At 44.0% G+C, this 12,607-nt stretch overlaps 1 protein-coding gene across 1 annotated transcript; it reads left to right on the top strand.

Annotated features, from left to right (window-relative positions):
• The first annotated feature begins 3,785 nt into the window (after positions 1-3,785).
• On the top strand, positions 3,786-11,089 carry CDKN3 (cyclin dependent kinase inhibitor 3). The gene is made up of 8 exons (XM_005152337.3): positions 3,786-3,880; positions 3,978-4,066; positions 4,771-4,826; positions 5,486-5,530; positions 6,885-7,107; positions 7,997-8,028; positions 8,850-8,953; positions 9,974-11,089. The coding sequence occupies exons 1-8, from the start codon at positions 3,869-3,871 to the stop codon at positions 10,058-10,060; spliced, it is 648 nt and encodes a 215-aa protein (XP_005152394.2). The 5' UTR covers positions 3,786-3,868; the 3' UTR covers positions 10,061-11,089.
• Positions 11,090-12,607: the final 1,518 nt, after the last annotated feature.

The following is a 12,607-nucleotide window of genomic DNA, read 5'->3' as shown; positions in this document are numbered from 1 at the left end:
TTATCTCTCTCAAAATAAAAACCAACCAAAAAACCATAACCCTAAGCAGCTACCATGTAAATACAAACTTACCACTCATTAATTGCTGTTGTCAACACCCACAGTAAGCAATTATTTTCTTACATGAAGTAGAGACTTCCCATATCCTAACTGCTATTCATTGCCTCTTCTCTGTCTGCTAAACACCTCTAAGAACAGTCTGGATCTTTTTTCAACCCTCCCATTTGGTACTTGTAGACAGCAGTTCCTAGCCCAACCATTTATCTAAAAGGCCAATTAAAATCTGGTTATGTCAAACCTTCTTCATCACCCTCTCTCACCAATGAAATAAATCTTCCAAACTATGTATTTCAGCTAAGACTAATTTTCTTCACTTTGCACAGGCCTCAAAAACTGACAAAAATTTCCAGAAGGTAAAGTTTTGATGTTGATACATTCCTTTTTATATGCCAAAAGGACACTTTCTTGTAGACCACCTCCTGTCAGTCTTTCCTATAAAATACACCACAAACAAGCCTATCTAGACACTTTAGCACATTACAGTTTTATGCGTTGGGCAACAGCTCAAGTTAAGAATTAAACAGAGAACCCTAAGGCAGTCAGATAATATTTGTCATAATAAACATAGTATTTGTCATTTAATGCTGCAAGATGCCTAAGGTAATAAGGAAACTCACAGGATCTTCTCAGGTTTGGTTTTGGGTTGTTTTTTCTTTCCCACCTTTTCCCTATATGAATTTCAGATTTCATACTTACATACTGTACCCATTAATCTCTGCCACAGCAGATGTTAAGTTCCAGCCACACATTTTGCAGGTTCCTTGGCATCACCTGCAGTTATTACCATTCTAGATTCCACGCAATGCTGCACTGATTTCTACCACATGAAGGCACCCAAACTCCAGAAAATTCTTTTGATCTTTTCAAACAATCAAAAGTGTTATCACTGTTGCTATTTAGTATCATTGCTATACAAGCTCAATATGAGTGAACAGTGTTCAGCTGTAGCAAAGGAAGCCAACAGGATGCTGGGTTACCTCAACAAGAGCATCACCAGCAGAGATATAGATGTTATTGTCCCATCTAGTCAGTGCTTGTCAGGCCACACTTGGAATACTGTGTTCCGTTTTGGTCCCCACTATACAAAAAAAAATGGGGATGGGCTGGAAAGGGTCCATAAATATAACCCTCACAGTTAGTCTGAAATACCTTTTACAGGAATAGGCAAAATCAATCACAGAGGAAAAAAAGCCCAGCAAATTTCACATCTACATCAAACAGTGTGTTACACACAAATTCTAAGGAGACCCAAGCTAATTAGACACTGAACAGAGGTAAATAACATACCTGTTCCTTCACACAGTGGCTGCAGAAGTTAATAAAATTATGCTTGCAGCTACAGTAGCTGGCTGTCTCCTGTTGCCTCTGTTCTTAAGTGGTATTTATTCCCATTGCTCATCTGCATAATTTTAATCTTCTATTATGATCACTAATGTATTTTTTGTACATTTGCTATCATATTCTGGATTTTAATAAACTGGTTTTCTCAAGCCTCTCATCATGTTTCTTTATTAACTGAGCCTACCTAAAATCCTGCGATGCCAAGCAATTTGCTTCTACAATCCTCCTCAAGCAGCTTCATTAAAACCTCAATCTGATGAACTAACATTACCAGTGTTAAACTAAAATCTCCATGCCTGGAGATCCTTGCACTGGTCTTACTGAGAACCCCACTAAATCCAAACCATGTCAGGAATTTGTACACAGCCATTCTTTTGACTTCAGACAAGATCCATCAGAGTCTCTGATGTCATCCTCTAGGTCAATGCCAAAATTCACTGTTTGTGCCTGGTTCCTTCACAACACAGTTCTATACAGATCTGAACACAGGCTGTAGAAATGCCTTAAAAAAGTTTTTAACAGCATAATTCCACAATTTATGCATTTCTTCCTGTTAATAAATGGACAGAATTACTGGCACCATAAACCAGAAATGATGCAAAAAAGAGGTCTACTAAAATGTTCTAAGCATGGGCAGCAACCTATCTCTTAAAAATGAGGAAGCCAAAATCTTTTTTCCCCCTCCCCGAAGACATCTTTCAGGCTTAGATGAAAACCTCCATGCGGTATCCCTAAAACCTATTTGCACATAACATTTGAGAAAACGACCATGTCAAGAGTGGGGTGAACACATTTAAAGCCTGAATTTTCCATGGAATGTCACAAGGGCATACACCACAGTCACCTTTAGCTTTCCTTCTGCATGGAGTTATGACTTGGCTACCTAAGCAGCAACACTAAAAGAACATCTGTGAGGCCTGGACAGTCCCAAAAGCTAGATGTCTTACTGCTGCCAGAATATCTGACATTAACTCCATGGTTTAAAAGAGCTAACATTCCTCATTTTCTGCTTTTAGAAAGCCCTATTTTCTCTGCACCCATAATTGACCACACAGAAACCTCTGCAGGGCACCTGAGAGCGACTTGAAACCTCCCCTGCACCCACAAACGCCACAGCCACACACAAAGACCATGCAAATGCAAAAAAGTGGCTACCACACTTCACTGCAGCCCGATAAAGTCAAGCACAGCCCTGCTCTCACATGTGCTGTGACTGAACACTCCCATCTGCCTCCATTGCTTACTCACAGCCTATGTGGATGTGTATTCTTTATTCCATAGCCTCACAGTTCAGGAAGGGCCCATTCCTTCAGATTTTTCCTCTCACCCTCTCCTGTGTTCAGCAGTAGCAGTCATTTTTTTTCTCCTTCTTAGTAGCTGGTGCAGTGCTGTGGTTTAACTTTCTGCCTGAGAACAGTGCTGGAAACAGCGATGTTTTTAGTTACTGCTCAGTAACGTTTAGTCTGACCAAGGACTTTCTGAGTTTCATGCTCTGCCAGGGAGGAGGGGAAGCCTGGAGGAAGCAGAGACAGGACACCTGACCCAAGCTAGGGGTATTCCATACCACAGCACGTCATGCCCATCGTGTAAACTGGGGGCAGTTATCCGGAAGGGCCAGGTCGTTGCTTGGGTCAGGCTGGGTATAGGTCGGTGGGTGGTGAGTGGTTGTATTCTCTTCCCTCGTTATTTCTCATTATTACTCTTGGTGGTAGCAGTAGCGGGTTTGTGTTATACCACAGTTACGGGACTGTTCTTATCTCAACCCGTGGGAGTTACATTCCTTCGATTCTCCTCCCCATCCCTCAGGGAGCCAGAGGAGGAAGGGGGAGAGTGAGCGAGCAGCTGTGTGGTTCTGGGTTACCACCTGGGCTTAAACCATGACACACCCCACCTGCACTAAGCACCCCACAGCTGATATAAGCCCAGCAGAGGGAAATGGAAATAAAATGATAAAACTGCAGGAGCATGGGGAGGCAAGGAATGCATGTCTGCTGCGTGCTTTCCAGCACATTTACCTCAGGAATAGCATCCCAGGTGAAAAGGACCAAGGACAATGTGGAAGCAAACCACAGTAAGCCAGTGCAAAGGCTGTTTCCACCCCTTTTTGAGTCAGAAAGGCAAAGCTGGCTTGAACAAAGGAATTAAGTGGGGACGAAGGCGGCACCTTCGCTGTCCCACACTCACAGAGCCCTCGGGCCCGAGACACCGCCCCTTCCCACTGCACGGCCTCAGCCAATCAGCACAAAGATGACAGCCGCAGGCTTCGGTTTGTGTTCCTTTAAGCCCGCCTCTGCCTCCCTTCCCGCCAATCAGAATGCACCATCGCGAAGCAGGCAGGAGGGCTTTCCACGCATCCGGTGTGCGGCCGCTTTCCATTGGAGGAAGGAAGGCAAGGGCTCAGCCAATGAGATAGTGCAGGCTAGCTGGAGGGGACAGTTCAAACCGGTAGCAGCTCGGGAGCGACGCCATGGTGAAGCAGGTGAGGGTTGGGGCCATGGCCGGACCGGGATCCTCCAGCGCTGCCTCAGCCGAGGGGGATCCTCGGCCCCCCAGGTGAACTCCTCCCTCTCCTCTAGCCACAGGCCTGCGCGATGTTGATGGGTGACTTTGATTCCTCTGATGAAGACGATGCTGAGGAGGACACGAAGCCGTTCCTTATTTCCTGGTGAGACGTACCCTGAGGCTGAGGCCGGTGTCTTTTCCCTCAGAAACTCTACAAGAATTAGCGTTAAGACCCTGTCTTGCAAAACGGAAAGGCTTTTTCCTGAAGGAAACCCCTGCAGGGCTCTGATGCTCTGTCAGAGCAAGGACGGATGTCGTAGTTGTCAGGATAGTGCCCCTGACAAGTCGGTGCTGCTGCAGCAACAAACAAAAATAGCAGCCTTTCAGTACTTAAGGGGTGCCTGCCAGAAAACTCGAGAGAGGCTTTTGCCAAGGGCATGTGGTGATAGGACAAGGGGGAATGGCTTTAAACTGACAGGGGAGATTTACATTAGATATTAGGTAGAAGCTTTTTCCTGTGAGGATGGTGAGGCTCTGGCACAGGGTGCCCGGAGAAGCTGTGGCTGCCCCATATCTGGCAGTGTTCAAGGCCAGGCTGGATGGGGCTTGGAGGAACCTCCTCTAGTGGAAGGTGTCCCTGCCTGTGGCAGGGGTTGGAGCTGGATGAGCTTTAAGGGCCCTTCCAGCCCAAATCATTCTGTGATTTTATGATGTGGGGCCAGCTCCACTTTGGAAGTGTTTACTAGTCACTGTCAGTCTGGGTACCTACCTATATAGTATAAGTGTAGTCTACCTACCTATATAGGCAGGTATTTCTATTCAAATGATAAAACGTTCTCTTCTTATTTTTATCTTATTTCCTGACAGGTTGTCTTTGCCTTCTGTCTACTCTTCTGAGTTCCTGGGATTATGTTCCCTTCCAGGTAAGAAGCATTCACTGAAATTTGCAGGCCTCTTTGAAGCTGAAGAGAGGCAATAACTCGTACCCCACAATTCTGTGTTGCCTTTATTTTGTGTGATGACTTGCTTTGTAATCTACCACTGGAATAATTGTTTCAGGAATATTAAAGCTAATTTAGAAGAAAGATCATATGGCAGAGTGGCAAGAGAATGGTGAAGAGGGAGAATTTTTAATGTGAATTGTGCTGAGTATTACAGAACAGGGAACTTACTTTCCTGTTAGTCGACTAGACAATCTTAAGTGATCTCTATCCAGCCCTTTTTCTCTCTTTTTGTGTGTGTGTGTGTATTTTATGAGGTTTTTGGGTTTTATTTTATTTTCATTGTTGTACCTAGATTTATAACATCCAAAAATTTTAATCTGGAAAATGCATAGCAGCTTAAAACCTTGGACAGATGTTTTCAATCTTATCCCATTACAGTATTAAGCAGATAATGGTGCTTAAACTGACTTCTGCACTAGTGATCTATTTGCAAAAATAAGATCTGTGGTTTACTTGGAGTGTGGCTTTGTTCTTTGGTTTTGCGGGGAGGTTGTGTGTGCTCTGGTCTTCATCTATAGCAGCCATTCCATAAATGTCACTTACCCACAGTGGTAATTGTCGCTCATCATTTGTTTTAGGTTGCAGGTTTAAAGGTATTAGAAGAAATCTTCAGAAAGATATAGGTGAGTCTTCTGGGCAGCATGTAAGTACCTCTCATTTCCATATAACGGCAAGAAAAATGTGCAGGTAAACTGAAAGCATAAGTTACTAGAGATTTACTTTGTCTTTGTGTGGAGACTGCTGGAGTTGCTTTTCATCTAATCTGGGCATAAGGATCCAGACACCTGGTATCTAAACCAGTGGTATTTTAATGATGCTTTTACAGTGGTTGCTATAGTTGTCCATGTACATGCTGCGATATTGCATGAATGCAAGGTAGTTATTTACAAAGTCTTGCTGGGGGTATATCCAACAGCAGTGTCTGTCTGAGTTTTAGTAACACTGCTTGAAGATACAGCAAATACGTTAGCACAGTCACTGTTATGAGTACTAGACATCATTTAAAAGTTTACAGTGCCACTTTCTCTGTGCCTTCTCTACCAAATATTGAATAGTCAGGGTGTTTCCAGGCTGGAGCTAAACAGGCATCTGTGTATCTTTCACAGTAACCATGAGGTCTGCTAAGTCACGTGCAGGAGACAGCATCTTCAAAGCAGATAGGGTCAAGATGAATTACAAACTTGTAATCTCTTCTTCCCAGAGAAAAGTGAGATTGGGACTGAAAAAATGAAATTATGCAAAGATTCGTGCTGCATATTCATCTATAGACACTAGAAGAGCAGAAAGTAATAGCAAAACAAAAATACCCTCTAATACCTAAAAGGGGCTTATAAGGAAGCTGGAGAGGGTGTTTTGACAAATGTATGTAGTGATAGGACAAGGGGGAATTGCTTTAAACTGATAGAGGGGAGATTTAGATTAGATGTTAGGAAGCTCCTCCCTATGAGGGTGGTGAGGCCCTGGCACAGGTTGTCCAGAGAAGCTGTGGCTGCCCCATCCCTGGCAGTGTTCAAGGCCAGGTTGGACAGGTCTTGGAGCAACGTGGTCTAATGGAAGGTATCCCTGCCTGCGGCAGAGGGTTGGAACTGTATGATCTTTAAGGTCCCTTCCAACCCAAACCATTCTGTGATTCTAAGATTCAAAACACCATAATGTTTGGACACAGCCACAGCTGGAGATAAGACGGAATCATGTTTAAGCTAGCAGCAGTAACAGACTGTTCCAAATGCCAACATACCTTCTAGTTAGGCTTGTCTCAAGACTCACTCTGAACTGAGAAAATTCCTCTCATGGCTTACCTGAAAGCAAATGTGGGAGATACTCAGTAGAAGTAAATGCTGCTCAAAGCAAAGTTGCTGACTCCTGTTGGCTTAACCTCAAAGATTAAACAAGAGAATCAGTACCAAGTAGTTTATCTGTTTATCCTTGAGCTTGATAGGCTTTTGTTTATTTGCAAGTGTCTTAATCTGTTTGCAGAAGAACTAAAGAGCTGTGGTACCCGGGATATATTTGTGCTCTGTACCAGAGGAGAGCTCTTAAAATACCGAGTACCAACCCTAATAGATGCCTATCAACAGCATGGGATCTGTGTGCACCACCATCCTATTCCCAATGGGGACGCACCTGACATTGCAAAGTGCTGCAAAATCCTGGAAGAGCTCAGAAGCTGCCTGGAAAGTAACAGGAGAACAATCATACAGTAGGTTCTGGTTGCTTCTCTTTGACCCCACATTCTGTAAAAGTTACCAGCTTCTCTCTAGATGTGTGACCAGCTGAAACAGAATCCTCTCAAACAGTTGCATTCTTTAGGATTAGTTCAAGCTGTGAAAAACTAATTGTTTCTCCTCATGCACCTTTTTGAGCTATTTTGTCCTTTGTAAAATTTGAATCTCTCCTTTCCCCTTAACTCTGTCCAGCAAGCCCTTCAAAGTATGTGTTGGATGGCACTATGTTTCTCACTGCTGCTAGCCTAGCTGGATGCAAGTTGGATACAATGAGTTGTAAACTAAAGCAGCGATTTCAGAGGATACCACACCCCTGAGTTATGTAACAGGGACTCTAAGGGTCCCAGCAGTGCAAAATTCACTCTTAAATTGCATGACACTCATGTAAAGTTATTTCTTTGAACACCTGTAGCTAAACTCAGGGTAGAAGGGAAGAGCTTTCCAAGTTCTGTGCATGACCCTGCTGACAGCTCTCACACATATATCAATGGAGTCCTTGGGCTCCCTGCTGATGCAGAACCCTGCTCACAGCTATCACCCAAGCTTCAATGTAGAATAGGAATGAAAGAAAATTGAGGGTGTCCATCTTCATGCTGTTTTGTGGCCTCCTGTGCCATTGAGACTATCCCCATCAACAAAGGGGAATGTTAAAACCACGGTTTCTCTAGGAACATGCTACTTAAGGAAGGTCTGAAGAATAAATGGAGATAGTCTTGTAGGTATTTCTGTAGAAATTCCTATTCTGACTTCCTTGCACCACTGCTCCTCTTGACTATATTGAGACAAGAATTATCTATGAATTATGGGGGCTCTGGGTGCTGCAGCATACTACTTGTTACAACCAAATGTCTTCTTCTCTTTCAGCTGTTACAGTGGCCTTGGACGCTCATGTCTCAGTAAGCAGTTGTTTTCCCCTTCTCAATGCCTCACTATCTTACAAACCCATTCTTGTGAGACAGCTCTGTCTAAAGTAGCCAAATTCTGCTTGAAGCTTTCCTGTGGTTACATTGCAAACCATGGCTACAGGTAGCAGGCTAGTTAATATATTTGGGCTCATTTTTTTGTGAAAGGTACTATCAAATGGTAGTAACATTAGCTGCCTGTATAGAAACCCCTTGGGATGAGGGATGTAAGTATTTCATGCTATAGACCTGAGTCTGTAGGTGAGGAGGGTCAGGCAGGCTCAGTGTTTCAGTGAGGCTGACAGAAAGTTCTCTCATATTTTCTGACTCTTCATTTTTGCTGCAAATTTTACTGTTCTCTGACTGATGGGATTGCACTTTTCCCTGGACGTTTCCTCAAGAAAAGGAGATGATCCTATTCCTCTGCATCTTTCCTCAGTGCAATGTTTCCCCTAAAGCTGTCAGGGTCATTAGTTCAGCAAATGTGATCAGAAGATACAAAGGGGAATTAACTGTGTGTACTGTGATTCTTGAAGAGCCTAGGATTTGCATCCCAAATGCTGCTGAAAAAGCAGGGGGGGGGAACAGTGGGAGCGTTATAATCAATTTCCTGCAGGCTTAGGCAGGAGCAGCAAGTGAACAAGGCCAGTGTCAAGAAACAGCATTCAGCAAAAGATCCAACAGATCTGTGACCCTGTTGTGACAAGGTTGAGTTTTGCTGGAGTGGTTTTCATGGAACAAATCATGCAGAAGTGGTGCAGTGCACAGTGGGATGTGCTCAGTAGCATGTGTGTATCTGTACCTTTCTCTTACAGTAGCTGCATGTCTCCTGCTTCAGCTTTCGGATGCTCTGGCACCTCAACAAGTGATTGACAGCCTCAGAAACCTGAGAGGATCTGGGGCGATACAGACCATCAAGGTAATGAAGCTAGAGCAGGCAATGCATGTGCTGAAGTGAGAGTGAACAACTTGCATAGTCCTCCACAAAGGGATCCCTCTGTCTGAGAGACTCCACAGCTGGTGCCCCTGCTGCTCCCCAAGGTTCAGCTACTTCCAGCTTTCTGCTTCCATGTTGATTCTGTCTTGTTCTGCCCCTGCTGAATTCACCAGCTGTTCTGCCTGTCTGTTCTTCATTAGTAAGTTTCTGCTTTCCTCTTATCCCTGCTCACAACTCAACTGTTCTCTCTTTCTCTGTTGCTCACATTCTACTCGCAGCTTGGACACCTGTTTGATTTTTCTGCCTTGGTTTTTGTTCCACTCTCCTGATCCAGCCATGTTCATCTCCTGTAGCTATCACATCAACCTACTGGCAGGTTTTTTAAGAAGTATCCCTAGCATTAGTGGTGAAACGTACATGGACAGAGGCCTAAGTTACTGAGCATAACGGGTTTTACTACTTTTGGTGGGGAGGAGGCAGGTGGGGAGCAGCTTGCGTCCTTGACTTAAGAGAAACCCTCAGACATGTGGGTCAGATGATCTGTCCTTCGGCTTCTGCTGAGCAGTGGTTGTATTTCACTTTGAACTCATAACTTTTTTGAGCGTATGATGTATGAGTTGACCTAAGAACTCTTACTACAAACTATTGTATGGGATACTTAGCTGTGTTCCACACCAAGGACTTGTTATGGAAAGAGTAATATTCCTGGTGACCCAATTAAAGCAGCTTTGAATTCTGACATGAAACTCCCACCTATGAGGCCCATGGTTCGTGTTACCTTGAGCTCATGTGTGGCCTTTATGAGGAAACACAGGATACAAGACAAGATCCATGTAACTTCTGTCTGATGGTGAAAAATCACAGAGTATTTGGGGTCAGCACAAGAAGAACAAATAAAGGCAATAGAGGGTGCAATTTTCATCCTGGGATATCAAGCAGCTTTTTTAAGATGGGTACTGCCTCTTCTGAGCACTCACTGCAAATTTGGTTGTGCTTTTTCAGCAATACAATTACCTCCATGACTTCCGAGAGAACCTGGCTGCACACCTGGTGACAAAGAGTACAACACCGAGATCGGTGTCGCGGTAACGAATACCAGCGTGGTATGTCTTTGTGTCTACATGGCTGTAGCAGGCAGACACCTGGGCAAGACACCTCACTCCTGACCTTTACAGTCTCATCGGTATTGCATGTATGACACAGCTGCTCACTTCCAAATCTGTGTGTAAAGCTTTGGGATGTGGGGGAAGGAAATCCTACAGGACATTCAGCATCTTCCTCTATTTGGTAGTTTTTAACATGCATGGCCTTAAAAACACATGGGAGTGTACTTGTATTCATTGCTGTTCTGCTGGTGGCCTACATGCCTCATCTCCTGCACTTATTTGTAATATTATAATGACTTTTGCACAATGTCTTTACTTATAACATCACTTGGTACCAGCCACACGTCTACTGCCACTTAACTGGTATGGTGATATTTTCATATTGAGGTCCAAAAAGGGTTGCTTCCAAAGGGTGTACTTTCCAAGCAGAAGAGAGACTAGGCTGGCAAAGTAACGACTATATTTCAGTTTGATTTCATCTCCAATTCACATACTGTGAGAATTGGGACAAGCTATTGGATGTGAATGTAGGGTCTGTGAGGAAACAGAATAGCCTGTAACTCCTCACAGCTAAGTGCAGACTCCTGATACTGATAGGCTGGATTTTACTGTAGTGTGTCAGGGAGGGAAAAGGAGGGGAAGTGAAGGGTAACTCCTCTGCTGCCTTTGTAAGAATGTCATGCCAGGGTTAATGTAGCTAGATAAAAATTACACTGGGGCTGTTTAAGAAAAATCCCTTGTTTCTAGCTTTAAACCGACTGAAAGTCAAGTATGAAGTTTCCTGCTGGAGTGTGCTTGCTCTTCTCAACTAGTAAGAGCTCATTCTGAAACATTACAGTTCTGCTCTTGGTGTGTCCAGTGCTACTTAAGAATGACACCCCTCATTCCCAAAGGAGGTTTTGTACTGAAGATCTGTGACAAACCAAGCAAGTGGGGTTTTACATGAATGTGGTAGGAAGAGCTGCTGCCCTGTAGCTGCGTGAGTTTGTGGTACAGCATTTCTGCATACTAATGCTAGAGAAAGTAAATAAACATCTGTAGGCTGAAGAGAGCCTTACAGAAAGACTCCTGTAATGGTCCACATCCCTTCTCTTTAACTATCTCCACTTGTAAAGATCAGGGAAGATGAACAGGCTCCTGAACAAAATATTTAAATTAGCTGTGTTCCATCCTGAGGAACCGACAAGCATCTGTTTCAGTGCCTGGCTATCCTGTGACACCCTGTGAGGTAAGTTTTGGCTCCAGGAAACACGCTGTGTCTTCCGCTATTAGACAAATGAGCGATGTCAAGGAACTGTTGCCCATTGGTTGAAGTCACTGTGTGGGTGTTGTCAGTGGTGTGTCAGCATCCCAGCTGTCCTGTCTCCTGTTTCCCTGCAGTTAATTCTAAGTGCCTTTTTCCCTGCTGAGTGCTTCAGGAAACCAGCTGGTTACCTGCCCCACACCATCACCTTCCTGTGCTCCCCAAAGCTGCAGCCAGCACTTCCCTATAGCCACAGCAACTCAAGCATTCACACGTCAATTTTGATGAAGCTTTGGTAACTCCAAGTCAGAAGTTGTGCCATGAGACTCTGACAGAGCACCGGTGGCTGTGGGTTGAAGTAGATCTTGCAGCTTTGTGAGTTTTAAAATTCACCGTTCTCCATTAACGCATTATTTGAACCCAGACACTTGAACACACACTTAAAGGTGATTTCTATGGATAGTATTTAATTAGCTGTTAGTGCCATTCCCTTCTCCACCCCTAAAGCAGACAACAGGAACTCTTACAGTTGTCACAGCATGGAATCACTTACAGAAAATACTTTGCTGTAAATGTGCATTGTTGCAAACAGCAACACAGAAAAAGTGTCTGTTCCTTCCTCAGTGACTGATCTTGCAACAGATGGTTTTCAGACAGTAGGTATCAGAGGGTGTTTTAAGATAGCTCAGCAGAAAACTTACAGGGAGAGAAATGTTCTTTATTTTCTTCATATTTTTCACCTCCTGGAGCTCCAAAGATCAGTTATCATCAGGTCTGCAGTTTGGACACAAACCAGCTGGTACTCCAGCTGCACAGCATGTGTGGGTCTCCACAGGTACCAGTGTCTTTCACAGGTGAGACACCAGGTACAGATGACCATATTCATCCCACCCAGCAGCTGCAGGGTGCTGGTAGACACCATTTTTAAAGTATACAGAAACCAGTTTCAAGACTGTTTTCTAAGGACCCCACCATCATGCTGTATTCTCATAGGACTTTTTAACTCCCAACTCCTATTTCTGACCTTTCCCTGTGATGGTTTGACACTTTAAAGACCTCTGAACTGAGATTAAATTCCTCAGTTCTGTGTTGAACCACAGTAGGCAGAGCAGGGTAGGCTCCAAATGAGCATTTTGCTCCTGGGGTTAATGGTGATTTCAGGTTCACCAGCACAACTGTGCTTCCAAACCACTCTGCCATTCTCACCTCTTGATTCCCTTGTTCAGGAATACTCAGAAGTGCTTTTACATTAGATATGGGAAGCTGGTCATTGCTGAAACAGCGCAA

This window comes from Melopsittacus undulatus, chromosome 4 (genome assembly GCF_012275295.1).
Source record: "Melopsittacus undulatus isolate bMelUnd1 chromosome 4, bMelUnd1.mat.Z, whole genome shotgun sequence".
NCBI lineage: Eukaryota > Metazoa > Chordata > Aves > Psittaciformes > Psittaculidae > Melopsittacus > Melopsittacus undulatus.
Note: the sequence above shows the minus strand (reverse complement) of the source record. Positions and strands in the feature narration are given on the sequence as shown.